Source organism: Paramormyrops kingsleyae, chromosome 25, assembly GCF_048594095.1.
Source record: "Paramormyrops kingsleyae isolate MSU_618 chromosome 25, PKINGS_0.4, whole genome shotgun sequence".
NCBI lineage: Eukaryota > Metazoa > Chordata > Actinopteri > Osteoglossiformes > Mormyridae > Paramormyrops > Paramormyrops kingsleyae.
The window spans coordinates 14,441,565-14,468,315 of record NC_132821.1 but is presented as its reverse complement, the minus strand read 5'-3'; the positions used below and the strand labels follow the sequence as shown (position 1 = coordinate 14,468,315).

Here is a 26,751-nt window from a genome sequence, read left to right as displayed (position 1 = left end):
ACCGTCTCCTCCTCAGAGGACAATGCAAACGTGGCCGCTTGCTGCGCCGACGTCTTGTGTTCCTTCACCACAATCACCGTATGGTCGGCCTCGGACGTGCTCCTGGTCATCCACTCCTGGACCTACACAATACAATGATGTCCCACTGATAAATAAGAGTGTCGGCAAAAAGGAAAAGTGAAGACAAAAAGAATACAACACTTACGGTCATGTGCTCCACCACGCCTGGTGGCTGGAGATGCTTCAGAATCACCGTGGCCTCCAGGTAGTAGAGGACAAGGCAGCACTCTGCACACTCCAGGGGCATCTCCTCTGGATACACCTTGCCAAGGACTGCCAAGAAGTCGTTCTTGGCAGCCCTCAGCACGGCCCAGCAGTCCTCTGGACTCTTCTCTGGGCTCATCTCCGTGAGAATGACATGACTATGTGGGTGGGAGAAGAAAATTCAATTACTGTCAATCCTAATCAATACAGTACACATTTTAATAAAATGTGCTCACAATGTAAAATGGCTCTGCTTCTCCATGCAGTGCACTCCAGGAGCAGTGAGGGAGATAAAAAAAAACATTATGAGTGTGTTAAACACAGTAGAGGAGATGTATAATCAAATCATAATATGGAATTTAACGGGTGTTGACAGTTGAACTTACCTCCTTTGCGTCATCTCCTTACTCACCAACTTTGCAGAGCTCTGCTGGAGTGAGCCCAGGTACTCCACGAAGAACATTGCCTCATTCCACAAGGCAATGTTGTCACGCCGGAGGTCGGTGGCCACGGTGTGGTACTTGAGGAATCTGTCAGAGGAAGAACATGTATGTAAGTATCCATATGTACATAAACTTGTACATGCCACCATGACAATAGTGGGAGGACTGAACTTCCTTGAAGAAAACAGATACGACAATACAACACAAACCTACAATATACTGTTAAAAATCTACATGCTACCAACCTCTTCAGGCTCTTCATGTAGTTGACCTGAGTCTGCCTGGAGAGACCAGCCTCAGTCAGCTCCCGAAAGAAGAGCTTCGTCTTCTCCCTCTCCCTCAGAAATTCAAGGGATGGCTCTTCAGGGTTCACAAAAAACATGAACCTGCTGACGTTTTCCACCTGGAAAATAAAATCGGCATTACTTAATGAATATATTGCGTAGATATAAAGCTCCAAAAAATAATAGAGTGAACTTTTATGGGAGACCTCACCATCTGCTTGAAATTCTCATTCAGGAGATCCTTCTCCAAGTATGCGGCGAAGCCCTTCAGGAGGGGATGGTCCAGAGAATGTTTCCGGTACAGTCCCTTCTCCTGCATCATGTGCCTGGAGGTCTGTGGCCACTGCACCTCCCGGGTACTGCCATGTGGAAAACATATTTCGTCTTAAAATTGCACCTTCAATTGGCTCACAAGCAAAAGCAAAAGGTATCAATGAAGCTGCAAATCCGAGACACTCATACTCACACTTGAAAGATCTCGCCGTTGCTGACACTGACTGCGTCCTCCGACTGCTCAGTCGCCGAGCTCTCCGGTCGCTGCACGGTTGTACCAGCCATCACAGGAACACTGCTGGTCTGCGCCGCTACTGCTGGGGAGGGGGTGTCAGGCACCACCATGTGGCGACGCTCCAGCTCCTGGATCATCCTTTCAGATAAATAAGTAAATAAAAAACTCTTAGTAAATGTCATACTGAAGAAACGACGCGAGATGTGTAAAAAAGACTGAAGAGTTTTCCCACCAACCTGCTCATAGGATTAGCATCATCCATAATGTCTCGCAGGTGCCTGTAGCTGAACACCCTGCCCCACTGCAGAACTTCAAGCACATCCTGCTTTGCCTTCTCCACTACTTCTTGGATGGCTTCTTTCGAAGATCTCTTCATGCACACCCTAGTCAGATGAACCGAGAGGCTTGCCTGTGTCTTCTTGCACACGGGGCAGAGCAGGAAATGCCTGTTGGAAGTACTGCGGATAAAAAAACAAACAAAAAAAAAACAATTAACAGTTTTATGTAACAGTCAAGGAAGTGTTACTTAAGATTAGATTTAATTCATGATTTTCAGGACCCATTCCAGTCATCATCATCAACATTGTTCATTCCTCAGTGGTTTGGATAAATAACATTTGCATATCTATTGTCATCCTGATGGGTCCCAGACTGAGAAAAGTAATTAGTAAACTACATGATCACAAATACTGAAACATGTTTACTAATTAGTTACATTTATATCAAGCAATACAAGCCCTTTGTGATCACTGCAAATAAAAAAATGGTATTCTACACTTTAATACCATCTTTACTACTAATTTAAAGATAATTAGTATAAAATACATTTTATTTGCATTGCACTTTATATTTTAGCAATCTCAAAAGTGCTACAGAAAAAAAATAAAGAGATAAAACAGGAGAATCTATAAAGTACCTTAACAAAATGCCTTTCTAAAAAGATGAGTTTTTAGTAATTAAAAAAAGTTGCTTCGAAATATTGTTTTCGTTTTGTAGTGGATGCAATTTAAGTTTTAACAATAGTAGTCAGTTTAAGAGACTTAAGCACAGTGTCAGTTTATCCGCAGTTTCTACACATTCAAATGCAATCATAAATTGATCATAACTTACGCCTTGGAAGCCATTCTTGACGAGTTCTTCGACAAAAGATGAAATCTTGAGCAGAATCTGGAGCTCTTGTCTCGCTGGAAGCAGAGGTAGAGTAACTGTACATGCGGAGGTCTCCTCTTAATATACCATTCTGACCGCGTTCCCTCCCCCCCTCGTAGCCCCGCCCACCCCAGCCCCAGTGTCATTCTGAGGGACACTTTGAAAGACAATTTCAAAAAATGTAACTTTTAAAAAGGATAAGAACTGAATTTATATTTCTAAATAAAGTGATAAATCGATAGTGCAGTTCTAAAACTTCTGCACCAATTCGCCACCACACCACAAATATATAGTGTATACTATAATATAATTTACTCAAACAACAGATCCCTCATGTTGCTTGCTCATACACATTTGATTTGTGTCTGTGTTTGCCATTTCAAAACCATGTTGTGACTCTTGGCTGACTTTAATATAAGCTATTGGAGCTGTAATAATTTCCGTTTTACAATACCTTGATTAATGTGGAAGATCGTAATTTAACATACATAGGATGATAATAAAGAATGTTTGCTTTCTTATGCGTCGGTCACGCTAAGCAACCGCAACGCCCCGCATACCATCGGAAAGCTACAGCGATTCTGAGCAATTGTAGCGGAGAAATTTCGCCCCGCCTTGGTAGGGGAAAACTGGCGGTTATTCTACCCAGGGAGACTAAGTAATGAGAGGATCTGAGTCCCCCACCCCGAGTTCTTTTAGTCCCAGTATTTGCGTGTGCAAATATGTTTTACCCGTCCTGCTGCGGGAGGGTGTTGGAAGGCAGGTTCAGGGGACAAAAATGGACACGGTGGCACCCTGAAGTATATACGTTTTCGGCCGGGTACCGATATAATCTGCCGACAACCCTGCACTCCCAAAACCTAGCACGTCGGGTGCGACGCCCCTACCCCCGGGTAGTTACACAATGTTTGAACGCATAAACCACCCTAAACACAAACGAGTGATTTATTGTAAACGGAAAGGTCGCTTTTCTAATCTTAAACTGTTTGTATTTCAGTGCCTCCTCTGCAGAAGAGGGAACCATCTGTGCTACCCGTGGCGCTGTCCGGATCAAATCAACGGACCGACGTTAAAGATGCTGCAGTTATTCATGTTACACAGTTTACATACCGCTGACACCAATGCCAACTGAAACCAACCATGATGGAGAGAATAAAACCGCTATCAGTCCTACAGCCGAGTCCGAATCCTATGGATGAGACTTTTATGTTGCAGAGAATCAATATGTAAAAAGCATTTTCTCATATGAAAGGTAAACTTCAGTGTCTGGAGCTTATCCCAGAAGCTACGGAAACAAGGTGAGGAACAACCCAGGATGGGGGGCCAGCCCATCGCAGGGCACACTGACACTCACTCACACATGCACACCTATGGGCAATTCAGTAATTCCAATTAGCCTCAGCATGTCTTTGTACTGTGGGGGGAAACCAGAGTACCTAGAGGAAACCCCACAACAACATGGGGCGAACATGCAAACTCCACACGCATGTAACCCAGAGGGAGACTCAAACCTAGGTCCCAGAGGTATGAGGCAACAGTGCTAACCACTGCACCAACATGCCACCCCAGGAGACATTTAATAGTTATTTAATTAAGGCAACACGTTTTGAAAAGCATTCAGAATTGCAAGTTTTTATTTTAGTTACAACTAGTAAGTAAACAGTCTAACATCACACAAAAAGGAATAAAAAATATCTAATCATTCATTTCATTACCTAAGACACTGTTAACGAGTCAAAAGACAGACCAAAAGCTATTGCATTTGTTATCACACACAAGTCGCATTGGAGGAATGCATTATTTTCGTGGATTTCCATTATCTCAAAAACTAGAACCAATTCAGCAAAATTTTTGATTTCAGCACCCTCAAAATACTATAAATCCATTCAAAAAACCTTGGCACCTGAATTTTTTTTTTGTAGACCTGTGTAATATATGCTCACCTACAGCAAAGACTCTTAATGTTAATGCTTCTTAATATGTAGTTGTCCTTCATCCAACTAGTTTTAGAGCAACACATCAAAATGTTAGGCACATTGTAGAAAGAGTCTGTCCTCCTGTTGCTGCCAGGACTTTTGTTTGATTGATGGCAGTTTCACACCTACATATGACCTGGTTGAGAGATCCCGAATTTTTGGAGTTCATTGATGAACAGATAGATTATTATTTTGAAATGAACACAAATTAAACATCTGCTTCAGTCCAGTGGGAAGCATTTGAAGCCTTCATAAGAGGATGAATGAGTAGCTATACAAATTATAAATACAAACATTGTCAAGTAGAAATGGTAGACCTTGAAAAGAAAATAAAGAAAATTGAATTTGAAGTATACCAAAAAACTTCACCTGATCTTCTTCTGGAGCTGCACAAATTGAAGATGAAATATAACAAACTTTCATTGGAACGCGTAAAGAAAAGCTTGCTAAGACTCAAACAGACTTATTATGAAGGGGGGGAGAGAGCGGGCAAGTTACTGGCTTGGCGTATTAAGCAGTTACAAACTGAAAGAGCCATAAATTCCATTCAGATAAAGGAGAGTGAGGTAACATCGGATCGGATCAGGCCATTACCAGTATGAAAGAAGGGAAGACCCCAGGGCCTGATGACATACCAATAGAGTTATATAAAATTTTCCATCATAAATTAATTGGCCCCCTTTTAGACATGTTCCTGGAATCCTTGGAAAATGGGGCTTTGTCTCCCTCTTTGAATATGGCGATAATAACTCTGCTGTTAAAACCCGGCAAGCCACCAACTGCTTGTGGTTCATACTGTATAGACCCATCTCTCTTCTGAATAATGATTTAAAGATTCTTTGCAAGGTGCTAGCAAAAAGATTAGAAATACATTTGCCTAGGCTTGTTAACATGGATCAAAATGGCTTTGTTTGGGGGAGGCAAGGATTGCATAATATTCGTAGAGTATTAAATATATTACATGAGAAATCGAATACTTGTGATAATGCATTTCTGTCATTAGACGCTGAAAAAGCGTTTGATAGGATTGAGTGGCAGTACCTGTTTAAAACTATGGAAAGAATGGGGTTTGGGGATGGGTTTTTGAAATGGGTACGGATCCTGTATACTAACCCTTCAGCTGAGATAATAACAAATGGAATAATATCTGCCTCTTTCAGACTCCACAGGGGAACACGCCAGGGCTGCCCGCTCTCTCCCTTACTTTTTACCCTAGCGACGGAGCCACTGGCTATGGCAATCCGTAACATATACACATTTCAGGTATTACAATTGGCCCTTCAGAACATCGTATCTCACTATATGCAGATGATATTGTTATATTCCTTTCCAATTTAAAACAATCTATCCCAGCATTGCTAAATTTGATTGAAACATTTGGAGAATTCTCAGGCTATAAAATTAATAATTCTAAATCTGTGTTGATGTTCCTTCATAAAGCGGAAAGGCTTCTCCCCCCAGTTCAGACACCCTTTAGAATTTCACAAGACGGTTTCATTTATCTTGGGATTGAAATTACACCAACTGTTAATGAAATTGTATCAGCTAATTATAAGCCTGAATCAGATTCAATAATTGGTCTGCTGAACAGGTGGACAAAACTCCCCATCTCTCTGATTGGCCGTGTTAATATATTATAAATGTCAATTCTGCCTAAATTGTTATACCTCTTCCAATCCATCCCACTTCCTCGACATTCCTCTTTTTTTGTCCTAATGAAATTTTGCTCAAATTAGAGCAGCAATGTTTTACTTTGAGAAGGATTACCCTCCAACCTGGGAATCTATAGAGGCTCATTCTATTTCAATTCCTTTGAATTTATATCTTTATTCAGCAAATGTTAAAAAGTTGATTAAGTGCACAAAAAATCCATATACCAGAAGTACTATAAGGGTTTGGTTTGAGGCACTTACTCATTTAGGTGAATTAACACGACTTTCATGCTTTTCACTTTTGGTAATGAAAATTTCCATCCTGGTAGGGTAGATCCAGGTTTTACAATCTGGTCGACTCAAAGTATTAGCAAGGTGTCTGATCTCTATAATGAAGGAAAATTCATGTCCTTTGAAGGAATTAGGACAAGGTTTAGAATTCCGCAAAAACACTTTTTCAAATATTTGCAATTACGTAGCTTCATTCAATCAAGGCAAGGCCAAAGCCTGGTTGAGCCTCCTCTTTCTACTTTGGAAAATATTACACTTAAATGTTTGAAAGGTAGAGGTCAAATATCTCTATTATATAAACAATTTGTAGCAAATTCTAAAGAATCATTTAATGACAGACTTCAAGCATGGCGATCTGACCTGCAGGTTAATATAACCGAGAAAGAGTGGCAAATCGTATGTTTAAAAGCCCAAACCCAGACAATGAACACTCATCTGAGACTGCTTCAGTATAAATGGATAGTAGACAATATATCACTCCAGTCAAGTTATACCATTTCAACCCGAATATTCCTGATGAATGCTATAAATGTAAGCATGAGAAGGGAACTTTATTTCATTGTATGTGGGAATGCACTAAAGTTAATTGTTTTTGGGTTAAAATATTGAACATCGTAAGTAAAATCACCGGTAAAGTAATTCCTATTGAACCTAAGCTGTGTATATTACATATTTGTCCTTTGAATTTTAAAATTACCAAACATGGAAGATTGCTGCTGATTCTTTGTCTGCTGGAAGCCAAACGTGTAATTGCATGCTCTTGGAAAAAAGAAGAATGTCCTGACATGCCTCAATGGATAAAGGGGATGACTTCATTTCTTGCTTTAGAAAAGATTACCTACTTTTTGAAGAACAGACTTTGTGTGTTCTGGTCCATCTGGAAGGTGTTCTGTGACTACTTGCAGAGTCTGAATGGTGACTCTTTTGTGGAACTGATGGACATTGAGAGTATATAGACAAGTATCCTATAGTTACATAGTTTATTTTATATCGGGTTATAATAGAAAACTCGAACGTTGTATTAATCTTTATGACAAAGTTTAAAAATAAAAATTGTTTGGGAAAAAAAAAGTTTCACTTATAGTAATGTTTTTTCAGAGCATAACGTTAGACCTTCTTATGCATTAACATTAGCCTAATAGTAATAAACCACACAGGCTAAATGGCGTATTAATTTCAGAAAGGCACAATTTATTCATGATAAAATGAGAATGGAAACATAGAGAGTTAATCTCCTTGGAAAATAACCATGATCGATTTTACCTCACCAAATAAGCCTGGTTTAAATAGAGAACTTAGCTTATCTTGCTAGTTAAAGTGACGAACGTTGACTATACCGGCCTCAGAAGGACAATGGTACAGTACGTAATTCAACTTATAAAGACGTCAGCTTGCATTAATAGATGAAACACTTAAACGAATAAATGAAGGTTGTAAAATAACGCATTTTCAACAGGCTAGACTTCTGCTGACTACTTACTTTGACCAATGCACAACAAACAGTACCATGACAGACGAACACAACGAACATGTCACTCAATGAGAATGAATGACGCAACCGACTGGCTGCTTCTAGCGCCGAGGTGATTTAAATGGTACGGTCCACATTAGGGGTGTCTGAAATTGTTTTACATAGAGGTGAGGTTAGCTTTTTCTTTTTTTTTTTTTTACAACAAAAGAAAAACGTTAAGACCCCCCCCCCCAAACTGCTATTTTTGTCTCTTTGGGGGGGGGTCTGGATCTTGATCGGGGGTACGTACCCCCCAGTACCCCCCGTAATTCGAACCATGCGTGACAGGATAACCAATCAAGCATCGAATAGTTTCAAACGTTCGTCTGTGGAAATAGCAAAAGAGGATGTTTTATATAAAAAAAAACATGAAAAGCAATAAAAACACTTATTAAAGATATTAGCAAGGTTTAGCATACAATCTTATGATGTAACTAAAATTGTAATCATGAATATTTCCATAAGTAACTAATTTAATTACACTTTTTTCTTTAGTAACTGTAACGGATTACAATTACATTTTTTTTTGCATTTAAATTACAAAGCTCCGTCAAGATTACTCACGTTAACTCTTACAAACTCTGTAAACAAACTCTGCGCGACCGCTACAGTCTGGTTCAAATGTTCATTCAGTCCGAACACACTTCAGAACTAAAACAGTCTCTGACATTCAGATAAAACGTCAAATCTGATATATCAGCACCTTGCATTTCGCGGACAGAAGGCTGAATGTATCTGCTTCCAACAACAAGTCATTTCGTTCATAAAACGCATTTGCTGCAGCGATTTTACGAGGATACGCAGACCATCTGTGACTCCTGGTATTAATCCATTGGAATTTTAACCTTGTATTCTACACGCAGGCTAGGTGTCTGATGTGAAGTACCGGGGAGCAGTGGCGGTTCTACACGGAGGCCTAGGGAGGCCCGTGCCTCTGTAGACATGTCCCTGGCCACCCCTGTGGCCCCCAAGTGCTGACCAAATAAAAAAGTATGAATTAATTATGATTTTACACACGAGCGCCAAAAGCGGAACTAATGCGACGCATCGTTCTACACGGGTAAATTAGAGCGGCGCACCCAAACACTGTGGTGCTGCTCGGTGAATGAGAGCGCAGCAACAGCTAGAACCACTCTTGGATAGTGGAGCTACGATTAATTTCTTCTGTAGCAAGAGTCGAAGGTAAGCAAAACAATTTCATCTCTTGAGTGACTTGTTGTTCTTGCACATAACCGTGTTACTTTTGTTTTTCACACTGATAATGAAATCAAGTTTGGAAATGGCTGGTCTCGAGATGTTTAAAAACTTGGTAACACTTTTATATTTGTTACTGTATTTGTTAATCTTTGTTAACGTTAGTTAATAAAATTATACAGCTGTTCATTGTTAGTTCATGTTAGTTCACAGTGCATGAACTAATGTTAACAAGAATTTAATAAAGTATTAGTAAATGTTGAAATTAACATTAACAAAGATTAATAAATGTTGTATACGTGCAGTTCATTATTAGTTCACGTTAACTAATGTCACTGTGCCCCTCTATTTAAACACTGGCCCCTTCTTGGCCCCCCTAGTAAAATTTGTCTAGATCCGCCACTGCCGGGGAGAGTGGTATTCAGCGGCTGGGTAATATAGCCGACAACAGTAGGGAATAGGCGGCGCGATTTTTCATTGGCTAGGCTCAAAAATATTCAAAATGTAATAAAAAACAGTGACACCAATGAGTACATGCAAACGTGAAAGTATGAGCCCAGAAGCTATTTCTATTAAATTTAAATCACATTTTATTAAATTTAAATTACATTGAAATTACAGTTAAACGTAGTCACACGGGACTGCAAAATCAAAGCCGGCGCTCCACCTTCTGGTCATTGAAAGGTACTACACAGGCGCGCACCCACCACGTAAACAAAATGCATTTCTTTCACTCACGAAATACATTTCGTCTACAAAGTGACGTTCTTCCATTCAGCTCCAGTGGAGATCTTGGAAGAGTAGTTTACGTGCATAAGCAGTTGTTTACGTGCATAAACAGTTGCTTACGTGTGTAAGTTCTAGAACCCAGAGTACAAATTTGATCGTTGTTGGACGATCATCTCAGTTTGACATTTTCTGCAACACGCATTAACTGCAAACTTCTTTTAGTCACCAAAATGTGCAAGGTTAAGAGAGTAGTCTACCGTGTGGAGGTCTTTTATGAGCAGGGGGGCGTTACACGGTGTATCGAGTTCACCATCACAAAGGGCAGAAAAAGGTGCTTTGTCAAATATGACGCACCAAATGCCATCGTGAAAGCAGGGTCTGAGTGGAAGTTTGCTGGGCAGTACTTTGTGAGAAGTATTGTCCAGAATTTTCTCTCATTGGACCACACTCTGCATCAGTGCCTGGAAGCATGCAGCCCTCCTGCTCACGATGATTTCTGCAGCCCAGCTGCAGAGACTGAGACAGGTAGGCCTACTGCATCACCTGTAGATCACACACCTTTCCACTGAGTGACTAGCCTGTGCCCATGGGCTAAGCTGAGGAAGGAGGTAAAAAAAAGTGGAACAAATGCCTGTACTCACCATGCAGTATTGTTTTCAGGTGTGGGACCTGAGGCAGACAGTGAGGGAGACGCCACTGAAGCTGTGGGTAACAGACGTGAGAGTTCTGTCCTCGTTGAGGTCCCAGAGACCAGCATCAAGGTACTGAGTTTAATCTTAAGGGGGCAGTTTCCCAGACAGGGTTTAAATTAAGTCAGGGGTTGGCCTTAAATCTGGAATAGTTAATCATGGTTTTAAAAATGATTAATTACTGATTACTGCACTATGACTTGTAGTAGACGATCAATTTAAAATCACCTATACTAGTCTGAATTAGCTGAACTGAGGTTGTCTTTAAATGCAATTTATAGGCAAATGAAGAACCCGATCAGTTGGATGATTCACCGCCTGGAATAACAGAGAGCCAGCCAATGTTGGAGAACATCTCAACTGACGACCATCCGGAGGGTTCAGATGAGGTGTCACACACATCTACCTCAAGTACGTGAGAACATTTCACTTTGCCTTTTCTTTCTCTACTTTAAAACTTTCATTTACTTCTGTGTCATCTGACATGAAATATCTCTTCACACAATCTGCATTTATTTGACCATACATATGGACTTTTCTTGTTTCAAGGACAAAATGATGTGGACAGTACTCAAGACCTGCAAGTTGATTCACCGCTCACATCTGCAGGAGCAAGGGTGGCAGTGTCAGCCAGTACTGCTCACCAAAGACTCTCTCTCCAGGAAAGGCTGGCAATTGAATTTTATGAGCAAAAGCTAAAGTATCTGCAGGAAGAGCATGATATTAAAATGAAGATTCTTCAGTTACAATTGGAAATGCTGATGGAGAGAAAGATGCAACAGTCTCAGATGTCTCATCAGTACCAGAAACAAAATAAATAAATATTGTCATCTTAACTCATGTTGGATGTTATGGCTGTTTCTGTATCATACCAGATAAAATGTACACTTCTGCTTTTAAAATGTATTTGCTCATTGAATAAGAAAATTTATCTGATCCGAGTAGAACGATGAAAATGTAAATAAAGTCAACAATGTGGCACAATGCAAAAGCATCTCTGTATGCAAGTCCATCTCTATAGTCTGTTGTAAATGGTGGAACATCTGCATTGTTGTCCTCTTCTCTTGGAGGATCTGGGCATCCATGCATTTCAGACATTTGTGAAGGACAGCTGTTGCAGTGATGACAGTGCAACAGCTTCTTAATTTGAACCAAAGTGCTTTCCCGAGGCACTGACATTGACTCTTCCAAACACCAAACGTGCTCTACTAGACTGCTAGTGTGCATGAGCCTGGTTGTAGTGACATCACTCAGCTGTTGGGTGAGAGCATGATGTAAACACAAAATTCTTCTGAGCATACGCACTGTCGTCAAGCAATATTCCATTATGCTCTCCTCTTTCAAGCTGAGTATACAGAAATGATTTAATGGAAATTCACAAATCATGAGTTGCATCTTTCCAATGTTCAAGGATGTTTGAAAACTGTAACTTTGATGTGCGTACACCTTGCGCAATTATGGAAAAAAAGTTTTTGCGGTTCCTATATTCCTCAGCATTTAGAGGTAGAGGTATATTTTATGGGAAGATGAGTTCCGCCTGTGTCTTGTACTTAGTCTGAGCTGTAGGGTCAGAGAAGATTATGTAATGTGCTCTTAATTCACATATTGCCCTGTATACTGTGAATGACACTACACCAGTACCCAGTCTCTTGGTGAAAAGTGCCACACGCTAAAAACCTTAAAGTTATAAGTACCTGGACACAAGCCGGAACAGATTTTCCTCTTTGGATCATAGATGGAAGCCTGGCCTCCAAAAGAGAAATGATCTCCATTGCATTTTCTTTATGCCTTCAAAAATGATTTTGAAAATTACATTCATGAAAATGTTGCAATGGGTCATTTCTGTCAGCAAGAACTTGTCTATCTGGTGGTTGTCAGGACAGAACACTCAGAGGGAGTGGGGAGAGTCGGGCGGAGCGGAGCTGTAACAAAGACAAGGGTGAGAATCGCTCGGAAGTGGCATGACCAACAATAAGTTTAAGTAGTTGGGTAGGCGTGGTGCTAATTAATTGCAGCCGCGCCGTCAGCCGTCATGACAGTGGTACTCGTTGATCTTAACTGACATAGGTTAAATAATCCATGTGTTTTTTCTGACAAGCAGCATTAATCTGAAGTTAAACCTGCCTCCTTGGAGGCTTAATTTAAGGCATCATTTACTCCTGCAGTCACTCTAATCTTCCATCAGGAAATTGGCTCAATTAGTTCAGGACTAGGCTAAGTCCAAAACTGTTTCAATCCTTGACTGAGAAAGCATACTTCAGTTATTCTGGATTAAAAGACCTTTTTATTCTAGGACTAGGCTTAGTCTCTGTCTGGTAAACCGGCCCAATGAGTTTAATGCTTGCTGGACTAATTTGTTTCAGAGTCATTAGGAGTTATTGCAGTTCAGTTCAATTCAATTTTATTTATATAGCGCTTTTAACAACAGTCATTGTCACAAAGCACTTTACGTTTAACCGGCCAGAACCCCAGCAAGCAAGCCTGAGGCGACAGTGGCAAGGAAAAACTCCCTCTAGCAGGAAGAAACCTTGAGAAGAACCTAGACTGGGAAGGGGACCCCATCCTCCTCTGGGCGACCGGGGAGCATGAAAGGCGAGTCTAATGACTTGTCCACCCTGTCTGAAATCCTCAACCATAGTCCCCTTACCAAAAAAATCATCCGTAACCTGCCTGAATGACTACCGGCCAGTAGCGCTCACCCCAGTCCTGATGAAGTGCTTTGAAAGACTGGTCCGGAGTCATATCATGTCCTTTATCCCTCCCACCTTTGATGCCTACAGAGCAAATAGGTCTACGGAGGATGCGGTAGCTGTTGCTCTTCATGCTACCCTGTCCCATCTGGAGCATCAGGGGAACTACGCACGTCTCCTCTTTATTGACTTTAGCTCTGCTTTTAACACCATCCTCCCCCACAGACTGGTGTGCAAACTGTCACACCTGGGACTCCCCTTCTCCACCTGTCTGTGGATTAAGGACTTCCTGACAGACCGTAAACAAAGGGTTAGGGTGGGCCCCCATATCTCCTCAGCAATCACTGTCAGCACTGGCTCCCCCCAGGGCTGCGTGCTGAGCCCCCTGCTCTTCACGTTGTACACACACGACTGTGCTCCCGCCCACAACAGCAACACCTTTGTCAAATTTGCAGATGACACCACTGTGGTGGGGCTCATCTCTGGGGGAGAGGAGTCTGCTTACAGGCACGAAGTGGCGCGGCTGACATCGTGGTGCACTGACAACAACCTGCTCCTGAACATAGCAAAGATCAAGGAAATTGTTGTGGATTTCAGGAAAAAGAAAACAGACACCAAACCACTTTACATCAGTGGGGACTGTGTGGAGAGGGTGTTGGACTTCCGCTTCCTGGGTGTTCGTATCACTGACGACCTGTCCTGGGGCGCAAACTCAACAGAACTGAGAGTCCTCAGGAAAAACAACATCTCTCAAAAACTGCTGGTGTCCTTCTATCGCTGTTCCATTGAGAGCATCCTGTGCTACTGCCTCTGCGCGTGGTTTTCCAGCTGTACACTAGCACAGAGAAAAACATTACAGAGGATCGTAGGAACCGCCCAGCAGATCATCGGCTGTCATTTACCCACTCTAGAAGAACTGCACAACTCACGCTTCCTCAGCAGAGCGAAAAACATTTTAAAAGACCCCTCACACCCTGCTCATGATCTGTTCCAACTGCTAGCATCAGGCAAAAGATATAGGAACATTAAAGCTAGGACAAATGGACTATACAGCAGCTTCTACCCTGTTGCCATCAGGGCATTGAATATCAGTTAATTTTTTATTTATTTTTTTCTTAACCTCAATTCTACCTCATGTGCAATAAGGACTCGTGCAATATTGTCCCATGTAGAGTGAATGTTGTCTACACTGACATGTTGTTATTTATATAAATTCTTTATGTCCGACATGGGGGTTGCACCTAATTACGTTGTACTTGTTACAATGACAATAAAGTTATTCTGATTCTGAAACTGCATTAACATTGACAATAATTTGATTCCATATAAAAACATAAGAACTATACAAACGAGAGGAGGTGTCAGGGCTCGGCAAGGAAGCAGCAGAGCAAGCCGTGCTTACGGGTAATCAGGGGTTTATTTGAGAAAGCGACAGACAAGCAGGGACATCCAACGTGACAATACAATGACAGATCTGGGGAAGACAGACTGAGACTCGGACTAAATACAAAAGACTAGGCAGAAATAACAGGACACAGATGATCACAATTGGTAATCACACGAGGTAACGAGGTGGGCGTGGCACACATCGGGATCGAACGGAGCGGATCGTGACAGAACCCCCCCCCAAAGGCGCGCACACCGGGCGCGCTCGAGGGGAGGCGACGGACGAGACGGGGGAACAGGACCTGGAAGACAAAAGCAAAACATCAACGAGACACCGGAAACAGGACAGAGACACAGAACAGGAACAAGGACCAGAAAAACGACAAGACCCGACAGAGGACAGGGAACGCGGACAGGCAGACAAAGAAAGGAGACAGAGAGGGGACAGAAAAAGGAGGAACAAAAGGGCCAGGAGTGAACAGAGGAGACAGAGAGGGACGAGGAACGAAGGCAGGAGGGACAGACGGAAACGGAGGAGACACAGAGGGACGAGGAGCAGAAACAGACGGGACGGAGGGAAAGGGAGGAGGAGCCAGGGGAGCCCGAAGGAACCCAGGCGGGCGACGGGCAGCGGCCGGAGGGGCCGCAGGCGAGAGGGAGAAGGGAACCGAAGGGGACCACCCAGGGGCCAAGGGAACGGGACGAGGGAGTGACGGAGGGGACACGGAGGGAGCAGGAGGGAACACCGGTGCAGGCAGGCAGAAGGGGGAAGCCGCGGCAGGCGGAGGCGCAGCCGGAGCCGGCGAAGGCGCCGTCCGACGCCAAGCCGGAGCAGGGGGGCCCGGAGGCGGCCGACACGGAGCCGGAGGCGGGACCGAGGACCGGCACCGAGGAACCAGGGGGGGACCCGGAGGCGACCGCCGACCCCGAGCCGGAGGACCCGCAGGCAGCCACCGAGCCACAGCCAGGGGCCGAACGGGCGAGCTAGGGGGCAGGGCGGGCGGGACCCGGGCCCGACGCCTGTGTCCCCGTCCCTTGCGGGACACCGAAAGGCGGGGTCCAGGGGGCTGTTGACCTCGCCGGGGCGAGGGAGTCATGAGGGAGGTCATTCCTGGGCGGACAAGAGTCAAGGCCTCAACCGGCGGGGCAGCCAGAGCCGCTGGCGTGGCCGCAGGCGGGGCCGCGGGCAGAGCGGCGGCCTCAGGCGGGGCCGCGGGCAGAGCGGCGGCCTCAGGCGGGGCCGCGGGCAGAGCGGCGGCCTCAGGCGGGGCCGCGGGCAGAGCGGCGGCCTCAGGCGGGGCCGCGGGCAGAGCGGCGGCCTCAGGCGGGGCCGGCTGGACAGGCGAGCCGGGCTGGGCCGGCTGGACAGGCGAGCAGGGCTGGGCCGGCTGGACAGGCGAGCAGGGCTGGGCCGGCTGGACAGGCGAGACGGGCTGGGCCGGCTGGACAGGCGAGACGGGCAGGACCGGCGAGCAGGGCTGGCCGGACAGGACAGGCGAGACGGGCAGGACCGGCGAGCAGGGCTGGCCGGACAGGATAGGCAGGTCAGGCGAGACGGGCTTGGGTGTGTGGCCAGCAGGAGGTGCCGCAGGCAGAGCAGGCACCTCGGCGGGCGTGGCCGCAGGCGGGGCCGCGGGCAGAGCGGCGGCCTCAGGCGGGGCCGCGGGCAGAGCGGCGGCATCAGCAGGCAGCGCAGCCGCGGGCAGATCCGGAACATGCAGGTCCGGATCAAACAGGTCCGGAGCAGGCAGGAGGGGTGCTGAGCGCGTAGGCGCCCTCCCTTTAAGGGCTCTAGCGACCCGGGGAATAGCGTCCCTAACAGCGCGTATTCCACCCTGACCCAGGCGCGCCGGCCGGTAATTATACGCCTCCAACGGAGGCGGCTTCTCCTCATCACGAGGCTTACCAGCAGGGCTGAGCGGGTAGGTGGCAGCGGGGTTCTCCCAGGCGGGGAGCAGAGAGCAGGCTCCTAGGTAGAGCGTCGGGGCTGCTTCCGCCAGCTCTCTGCTCCGCCTCTCCCGGCTGCTCGTGAGGTGCTGGCTCAGGCGGCGAAGGCATTTCCGTGCCCTCTGCAGCGGGTACTGTTGCCCGGGCGGGCGTTCCTTTGCCAGGAGGTCCGCGCCCTGCTGGGCTAGCTGCAGGGCCGCGGGGTCCTCCTGGACCTCGGGCTGGGATCGCCAGTACACAAAGTCTTGCAGGAGACCGAGCCGGTGGTGCTCGGTCTCCCGCGTTGTGTTGTTGCGGAGATCTGTCATTCTGTCAGGGCTCGGCAAGGAAGCAGCAGAGCAAGCCGTGCTTACGGGTAATCAGGGGTTTATTTGAGAAAGCGACAGACAAGCAGGGACATCCAACGTGACAATACAATGACAGATCTGGGGAAGACAGACTGAGACTCGGACTAAATACAAAAGACTAGGCAGAAATAACAGGACACAGATGATCACAATTGGTAATCACACGAGGTAACGAGGTGGGCGTGGCACACATCGGGATCGAACGGAGCGGATCGTGACAGGAGGCCATTCGGCCCATCGAGCTCGCTTGGGGAGAACTTAACTAATAGCTCAGAGTTGTTAAAATCTTATCTAGCTCTGATTTAAAGGAACCCAAGGATTCAGCTTGCACTACATTAACAGGAAGACTATTCCATACTCTGACTACACGCTGTGTAAAGAAGTGCTTCCTTAAATCCAATTTGAAATGTTCTCCCGCTAATTTCCACCTATGACCACGAGTTCTTGTATTTGAACTAATGCTGAAGTAACTATTCGGTTGAACAGCATCCAAACCTGTTAGAATCTTATAGACCTGGATCATGTCCCCCCTCAGTCTCCTTTGCTTGAGGCTGAACAGATTTAGCTCAACTAACCTTTCCTTGTATGACATTACTCTAAGACCAGGAATCATTCTTGTGGCCCTACGTTGCACCTTTTCTAAGGCCGCAATGTCCTTTTTAAAATATGGCGACCAAACCTGCACACAATATTCTAGGTGAGGTCTCACCAAGGAATTGCATAATCTTAGCATTACCTCCCTTGACTTAAACTCCACACACCTGGAGATATACCCCAACATCCTATTGGCCTTTTTTATTGCTTCCCCGCACTGGCGAGAATGAGACATGGAAGCATCAACATACACACCAAGGTCTTTCTCATATATCAGCTACCTTTATTTCAGTAGGTCCCATAAAATACCTGTACTTTATATTTCTGCTCCCTATATGGAGTACCTTACATTTGTCTATGTTAAATTTCATCTGCCAGGTATCGGCCCAGTCACTAATTAAATCAAGAAAGTTTTAAAGTCCCAGTTGGTTTCATGTAGTTATCTCCAAGGAGTCCAGGTGAGGGTTCAAGTGGTGTAGTGTCGGCTCAGGATCAGCTTGGAAAAGAGAAGATGGAGAAGAGTTATTGCCCTACACCTAACCTAACCTCCGGCAGTACTAAAGTAACTATGGCAGCCTGGCTAAAAGTGAGACCTGGAAGGAAGCACAGACACGAGGGTTTCCAGGGGTTTTGGCGTCAAGCCAAACTACCGTCAACAGTTCAGGTGTTATGGTCACCAGCCCATCACAGGGCAGGGAATAACCCAGGAGTGGGCGCCAACACATCCACCTCGTAACACAATCCTAATTGGCTGCCTACCTGCAAGGATCTATCTGTAGGGGTATGTAGGGTACGCTGAACAATCAGGGCACAGCAGGCTCATCACCCAGGCGGGATTAAAAGCCCTAATGGAGCATTTCAGGCAGAGGGTGAATAGAGATGTACATTATGAGAAGAAAATATGTGCTTTTAGAACATTGAAGCATGTAAATATATTCCTGTAGACCCTAAAAATTGAATTATTAACAGTGAATATGAGCATAATAATGGCCTTTTAAACAACATTAGGTTGCTGTCCATGGTGCTGAAAACCTGGATTGGCAAGTTTTACATGAATTTTTTACCCTCTTTAACTGTAACCCTCTTATTTTGTTGGCAGTGATGCTCTGTGAAGTCTACAGGGGTGGGTATAGAAAGTATTACAGTGGGTAATAGGTGATTTACATTAACTTTTTACCAGTGGCAGAACCAGAGGGGTGTCCGTGGTGGCACTGGACACCCCTGACATCCGATTGGCCACCCCGGGTGCCACCCCAAAGTTTTATTTGCTGCTGGCAGATCCTGATGCTGATTGACATCTCATTTGTCTAAAGAAGTTTTTGAATTTTGCCGGCAACGCTGCTCAAGCTATTTTCAAATCAAAGACGAGCCGAAGACAATAGCATGGTTTCAAGCAGTGGCGGCCGGCCCATAGGGGGCGCTGGGGCACCACCCTCCCTGATAAGAGGGGCTAAAAATGTAAAATATATTTTTACAAATTAAGTTTTTAAATTCGGTTTACCCACCAGTATGTGCCTACATGCGATATGAATAACATATACAACATTTCCCACCTAGTGACATTCATTCACCAGTGAGTTTCTGTCATGGGGCACTGAGAAAAAGCGCCCCTGAGTGCAGCCAAATAGCCCGTCATGTACTGTTGCTAGGGTAAATTAATAAATATGCGGCCAATCAGTCTCTCAGAATTTTATGGTCTTGGGGCGCTGAAAATTCTGCCCCAAGCAGCAGAAAATACCGCGAGATTTAAGTTTCTTTTTTCTTTTGAGGCGCGGTCAATCAGAGTAATAGTGATGGGATTTATGGCTCTGTGAGGGGATCCGGATCTTGGCGATCCGTTCCTTTCAAAGAGCCATTCAAAAGAACGGCTCTTTTGGCTCTTTTTAAATATTTAGTCAGTTTTAAGAAGCCAGCTTTGGGGCATCTCAGTTTATCCTGGAAATAATCACTGGGAGGAATGATGAGGTGAGATTTGTAGTCAAATAATTAAAACTCAGATATCACACACCAATATCTGAGTTTGAATTATTCTGAAATATTGATTATTACCTCATTTGTCATGTGTGGACTATATTCCATAGGGTTGCACAACATCCCTCTGCTTAGACAGTGACATCACTATTTTGGATTTACCTTTAGTACAAAGTGTGTGTATGTGTAAAGCTACGTTGACTTATGTTATTCATACAATACCTACTCACAAATAAACATCAAAAACAAAGCCAGCTGCAATGAATTTCTGTGCAAAACAGCTTTTACTACAAACACTTCCACACAAGAACATTGTTATCACACAAGAACATTTTGATAGAAAACAAAAAATATTTAAAGTTTTAGACATATACTGTAGATAAAATTAGAATAAATAAAATGGAAATGTCTACATACAGTCCACTATTACTACTATAACTACTGTAAACTTTGCAAATAAGAGATCAGCCCCTTCAAGTTTTAAATGCACACAAAATGCAATGTAAATAAATACAAAGCAGTTCCTTACTTTATGGCTTTTTCTGCCTCTCTTTCTTGTCCTTGGGCAAATTTGCATTAAGGAAGACAAGAGCTCTGACCATTTTGGGCCTAAGGCAACTCTCAGAGGGATTCTCTCAGAGGGAACTGATGTCGCCACAACACAAAGCTTCTTGGCCATCAGCTTGCTAAGCCTGGGGTAAACAGGGGCTCGACTCTCCCACCACTTGAGGGGATCCTCATGTGTTGGAAGAAGAGGCTCCTCCAGGTAGGCTCGCACCTCCATGACAGCATCGGCGGTGGGATTCCTGGCTTCCACTGTTCCAGCTACCTGCTCATAGGGGTGGGAGATATAACAATGGGAGATACTATTTTTATGTGATTAGATTAGATTAAATTAGATTCAACTTTTGTCATTACACAGTGTAAGAGAACAGAGTAATGAAATGCAGTTTAGCATTTAATTAGAAGTGACAATAGTAGATTTGCATATGTACAGTATGTGCAGTATGTACAGATTAAATGCAGTGATTTACAGCTAGTGGAAGTTTTAGACTGAGATAGACTGATTTCATTCTAGAGATTTTTAGAGAAAAAAATGTGAATTATTGTTGCCACCCTTACTTCCTCATGGAAATAGCTCCAAACTATTGATCCAGCACCACTGCCTGCTCCTTCCAGTCCTTCCACAGCTGGTTGCTGTTGGATGGGTGTGCCACTGCTAATTCTTGCTGCTGCAGTTGACAGCCTTTGAAACGTCTCATCTGCTGTTCTGCCATCAGGGAAGGCCATCCTCTTAAAACGCGGGTCAAGTGCAGCAGTATCTGCTAGTATGTGGTTGGCATGAATCCTGTGGAATCGCGATGACATACTCGCACACAGACTGTCGATCACACCTTGCGCTGCCGCTGTTGTAGTGTTTCGCCGGAAATCAGCGGTGGCTCTTTGAAGTCCCCTGGCCAGCACTATGACCTTCGAGGCTGTCAAGTAGCTGGTGAAAAGGAAAAAAAAAAAACTTTAATGTTACAATTTTAAAGCTGAAACAATGATAAATATTACAATGTATTAAACAGATATCTATTGTGGTATCAAATATCCATAATTTTTTATCAGGAAATTGGCATGCAGGCTACAGAAATCTACTGACAATGATATATACTCCAGTGTATTACACAGATTTCTAATATGGTATAAAATATTCATAATTTACTATCAAGTACTATGCATGCATGCTAAAGAAATATACTGCTGTGCAACTGAGCTACATACCTTTCTGCACTGAGTTCCACAGTGACTTCCTCAAATGGTTGCAAGATTGTGCACATTTCTTGCACTGTGGTCCATTCCTCCTGGGACAGGTGGCGGACAGGTGCATTGGTGACGGCCAGGGTGGGGATTATGGCATTTTTACTGGCAATAAAGCTTTTCAACATGTAGTAGGTGGAATTCCACCTTGTAGGACAATCCTGTTTCGGTCGGAGCTCCTCCATCTTCATTTGTAGTTGAGTCTCTTTCAGTTTTTGTGCCCCCACGGTGCTTCTGTGAAAGTATTCCACTGCCTCTTTCACCTTATCAATGATGGGCTTTGAAGCTTGCAGGGCATCTCTTACCACCAGGTTAATAGTATGGGCCAGGCATGGTAGGTGCATCCATCCAATGGTTTGTATAGCCTTAGTAACATTTGCCGCATTATCGGTTAGGCAGCACACTACTTTCTTGTCCACCCCCCACTCTGCTGCAACACTAAGCAGCTGTTGTGCAATGTTGTCTGCTGTGTGCCGCTCACTGAATTCAAAACAGTCCAGGAGGCAGGAGGCCACACGGAAATCCTCGATAAAATGGCAGGTTACAGACATATATGATGCTGTCGTTCTTGAAGTCCAACAGTCTGTGGTTAAACAGACAGCTGGTACTTTTGACACCCTTCTCTTCAAAGATGCTGTCTCCCTGTCATACATATCCGTGACCTTCTGGGCTACTGCCTTCCTACTTGGAGGAATGTAGGAGGGGTTGAGCGCCTGTGAATATTTTTTGAATCCTGTGTCCTCCACTATTGAGAAGGGCTGGAAGTCAGTGGCTATCATCTTTGCCAGCTCTTCATCTATCTTCTCCTGTCTTAATGGGGTCAAGACAGGATGTAAATATTGACTGATGGATGTCTGCTTTCTTTTTGGTGGTGCCTGGCCAGGCGATGTGGTGGCCCAGTGGGGTCAGAGGCTGCTGTGGCTGCAGTTGCACTTGATGTGGAGGCAGAGGAGGCAATGGACACATCAGTGTCACTGTTGTTGTCTGAGTCTGGCTCTGCTCTCAAACCTGTGACCTGCAGTGTTGGGTGTTGAGTCTTCAAATGCCTGTGTAAATTATTTGTTGACCCAGACTTAAATGAAATGACTTTTTGACAAATGCTGCATTTAGCCTTACTGTTTTCTTCGCGAGAAAAGTGCACCCAAATGCTGCTCCTTTTCCTCTGGCTCATTTTCAGACGTGTCACGTGTGTGTCTTCTTCCTTCGAACGACCCGCTATTACTGACGTTGGCACTGAGACAGAGAGGCACTCGCACGTGTTTTTTTTTGTTTGTTTTTTTAACTGGAGTAAGCATGTGACGGCAGCGTGCACAAGTCATGGCTCCGCTCCTACCCAATGACAGAGGCATGCAGGGTTTTTTTCCACTGGAGTACTCACGTGAAGGATGCGTGCACAACTATCATCATGCTGTTAGGCAGTAGCACCCCTGCGCTGGGTGCGCTCCTCCCCCTATAACTGTTCTGTCTCGCGGAGGAGCTAATTTGTGTGCATCTGTGTGAAACACGCATAGGAAAAAAAGAACGACAGAAAGAACGGCTCCCCTCCAGCCGCGACTCGGCTCCCATCGTTCATGTTTATGAGCCGTTCAAAAGAATCGGTTCGTTCGCGAACGTCACAACTCTACAGAGTAATGATGGCGAACTTAACGAGCGAAGAGCAGTTTTCACCAAATTCAGTGAGATCCTTATTAATATACCCGTTTACAAGAAGGCCGATGGAGGAGAAAATCCGGGTTAAGGAGTTGGGACCCGACAAGCCTGACCTTATCATTAACCAGCAGACCAAGGAGAAAAATAAGGTCTACAACTGGAGTTTTTGCAGGAGTTGGTTCGAGCGCAAGTCGTGGCTGACAGGCTGTGGAATAGCCAATGCACTTTTCTGTTTCCCCTGCATTCTTTTTAAAAGCGAAAAATGTGATTCAACGTGGACACAGTCAGGACAAACCGACTTGAAGCACCTCTCCGAACGCATAAAAAAGCATGAACGATCAAAAGTTCATATGGAAAATTGCATCAAGCTAGCTGTGCTAGGAAAAATTAGCATAGCAGCGCAGCTGGATGAAGGACACCACGTCGCGGTAAGAAGGCACAATGAAGAGGTTGATAAGAATCGTCATATTTTATCTAAACTCATTGACTGTATTAAGTTTTGTGGTGCTTTTGAACTTGCATTGCGGGGACATGATGAAAGGGACACTTCTGAAAACCCCGGAATTTTCAGAGGTTTAGTCGACTTGATGGCATCCATTGACCGGGACTTGAACGATCACCTTGAAAATGCAACTGTTTTTAGAGGCACCTCAAAGACGGTACAAAATGAGTTACTGGACTGTATGCTGGCAGTTCTGAGAGAAAAAATCTTGGATGAAGTAAAAACAGCTGACTTTTTAGCCATCCAAGCTGATGAAACTACTGACATTTCCACACACTGTCAGTTAGTCCTGGTACTAAGATACATTGACAGCACCCATAATGTCCAGGAGCATTTTTTTGAGTTTATTAAGCTCTCCGTTGCCAACGCGGATGCAATTGCTGGTGCCTTATTGGAAAGGCTGCGCACCATCCTTCCCGAGGGACAAGAAAAGAAGCTGATCGCTCAGGCCTATGATGGGGCATCAGTGATGAGGGGTGCCACTGGAGGAGTTCAACGTAAGGTCCAGGACACCTATGGAAATGCTTACTATGTTCACTGTTATGCCCACCAGTTAAACCTTGTAATGCAACAAGCAACATCCCACATCCCACAGATCAGTCACTTTTTTTCTGATATTGGGGGATTTTCTTCGTTTTTTTCCAAGTCAAGCAAGAGAACGGCAGTGCTTGATGAGGTGGTGGCGCATCGACTTCCAAGTGCATCGGCAACGCGCTGGAACTTCAACATCCGCGCTGTTAACACAGTGTATGAACACAAGGCGGATCTGGTGAAGTATTTGAGATCATCCGGAACAGAGCTGAATTTGACGGCCCCACGAAGAGAGAGTCTGGCGGCTATGTGAGAATGCTGGAAGATAATGATTTCTGTTTTTTCCTGGCCCTCTTCCACAAAATAATGCCACATGTGGACATGCTGTATAACCAGCTGCAGAAAAGGAACATCGATTCTGTCTACATCTCAGGAATCATCCAGAGATTCATTGACAACATGCAGGCTATCAGGTAAGCTATGCATGTATGCACAGTGTTACCAAATGTTAATTCTCTTTGAATAGACTCAAAATAGAATGTTTAATCTCTCATCTTGTTAAAACAATGAATTTATCTGTAACATTATGATGAATTTGAAATGTGCAAATACAAGGACTTATGATTTAACACTAGAAAGACTGACTGGGTCATTGACCCAAATCAAACAAAATCACTGCTATTTCTCATTGAAGTTCTTGCTACAAAAATCTGAAAAAAGTTAGCTTCAGTTAGCTTTCGTTTGACAGCTCATGCATATTTTGGCCAAGCATTTGCCGCAAACAGGACGCTTGCACGTGTCACAGGTAGTGACAGTTTTGTTGCGTTTACAAGCGACCGTGACTTGACAGCTGACTCTTCTCTCAAGTTGCCCTGTCGGTGATGGTGTTATGACTATTATGTTATTGTTATTATGACTTGGTTATCTAATTAATTTGCATGACATTACGTCAATTGACCCAGTCAGTCTTTCTAGGTATATACTGCTGTAAAATACTAATTTCACCAGCAACTTCATTTGTGTTACCATGTTCTGTTCAAGAATGATAAAAAAATAAAAGTCAGATTTTTTCAGATTTTTGTAGCAAGAACTTCAATGAGAAATAGCAGTGATTTTGTTTGATTTGGGTCAATTGACCCAGTCAGTCTTTCTAGTGATATATATATATATATATGGAATAAAATAAGGATGGAGTAAGATAAATAAATAAATAAATAAATAGATATATACAGTACGTATCTGTCTTATACAGTAACCAATTTTCAGAAATGACTTTTAGAACTTATAAATTGTTTCCGTATCATCAGGGAAGCTGTCCCTTCTCTAGTTGAGGGTCAGGAGTACCGGGGACCTGAACAGGAGCCACCCACAAAGAAACGGAGGACATTGGGAGAAGACAGGCAACACCATTTGGCATTGGAGGTAAATACTTGCACCTGCTGACAAATGGATAGAAGGCACAACAACTTATCACCACATTGGCCACAATAGTGCTACTGACTGAAATATACATTGTCATGTTATTATATGAATATATAGTGTAAGCCATATTGGCTCATTACACAATTATAGGTATTCAGGAAAGGAAAGGAGAATTATAGCCTATTGTTATAAATAAAATGTCAAAACCTACTTCTTACCTATTTTTTTATTTATATATCATGTCAGGTATGTGACACCATTATGTGCCATGCCAAGGAGCGGTTTTCCTTCACCAAACACCTGGTCAGTGCCACTCTGCTGCAAGGAGACTTGTTCCCACAACACCACAAGACGTTCCCAGATTCAGCGCTGGATACCACGGTGGAAGCCTATGCCTCACTGGACAAGGCCAGACTTAAAACAGAACTGTCCCTGATTTACAGCAACGAGGAGTTCCAGAGTTGCTGTGGTGCACTGGCTCTATTTCAGGTTCTGATGGAGAATAACCTTCAGGACACATTTACTGAAACTGTAAGTCTTCTCAACATCCTCATCACCACACCGATGACAACATCTGAATCAGAGAGGTGCTTTTCAACTTTAAAAAGACTAAAAACTTTCCTCAGGAATACAATGGCACAAGATCGCCTCAACGCTCTGGCTATACTTTCCATAGAGAAAAACCTAACATGGGACATCCCTGATTTCAACACCAGAGTCATTGAAAAATTTGCCACTCAGAAAGATAGACGAGCAAAGTTCCTGTACAAATAAACCTGTATATGTCCCTCCACTCAGTCATCACATTAGACTCACCTTAGAAACACAAACATACCCATCTTTCTCCCACTCACTCACACACTGCTAACTTGATTACAAGGGTGTAGTAATGACATACAGTATAGCAGTTGTTAATTGTTTTAGACTGGTGTGTTAAATTGCATTTTTAAAACTGTTTTTCTTTGTGTGAACCACTTTGAGATGCAACTTTGCTTGAAAGGTGATCCAGCTGATCATACCCTTTGATGTTGATTATTGTATTTGATACTCTCTCAAGCATGCATGGCGTATTATACAATGGAAATTTGTTCATTTACTTTATCTGTGAAACTGGTGATTTTGAGGAGGAGATTAAATCATTACTGTTAATTGTAATCATCGTCTGACTGTTGATTTGAATTCTTATATTGGACTAAGCAAATAAATATATTGTCACATC

At 44.0% G+C, this 26,751-nt stretch overlaps 2 protein-coding genes and 2 long non-coding RNA genes across 4 annotated transcripts in view; 2 read left to right on the top strand and 2 right to left on the bottom strand.

Annotated features, from left to right (window-relative positions):
- The window catches only part of LOC140582762 (uncharacterized), a 99,557-nt gene that overhangs the window by 50,492 nt on the left and 22,314 nt on the right, over positions 1-26,751 (bottom strand). The window lies entirely within an intron of this gene.
- LOC140583033 (uncharacterized) lies at positions 8,977-11,065 on the top strand. Its single transcript, XR_011985824.1, has 3 exons — positions 8,977-9,259; positions 10,661-10,761; positions 10,971-11,065. It is a non-coding gene; the product is annotated as an uncharacterized lncRNA (long non-coding RNA).
- LOC140583127 (E3 SUMO-protein ligase ZBED1-like) lies at positions 18,120-21,771 on the bottom strand. The gene is made up of 4 exons (XM_072707766.1): positions 21,392-21,771; positions 20,747-21,113; positions 20,244-20,453; positions 18,120-18,149 (listed from the first exon to the last, which is right to left on the bottom strand). The coding sequence occupies exons 1-4, from the start codon at positions 21,769-21,771 to the stop codon at positions 18,120-18,122; spliced, it is 987 nt and encodes a 328-aa protein (XP_072563867.1).
- LOC140582896 (uncharacterized) lies at positions 23,936-25,917 on the top strand. Its single transcript, XR_011985703.1, has 3 exons — positions 23,936-24,583; positions 25,418-25,532; positions 25,779-25,917. It is a non-coding gene; the product is annotated as an uncharacterized lncRNA (long non-coding RNA).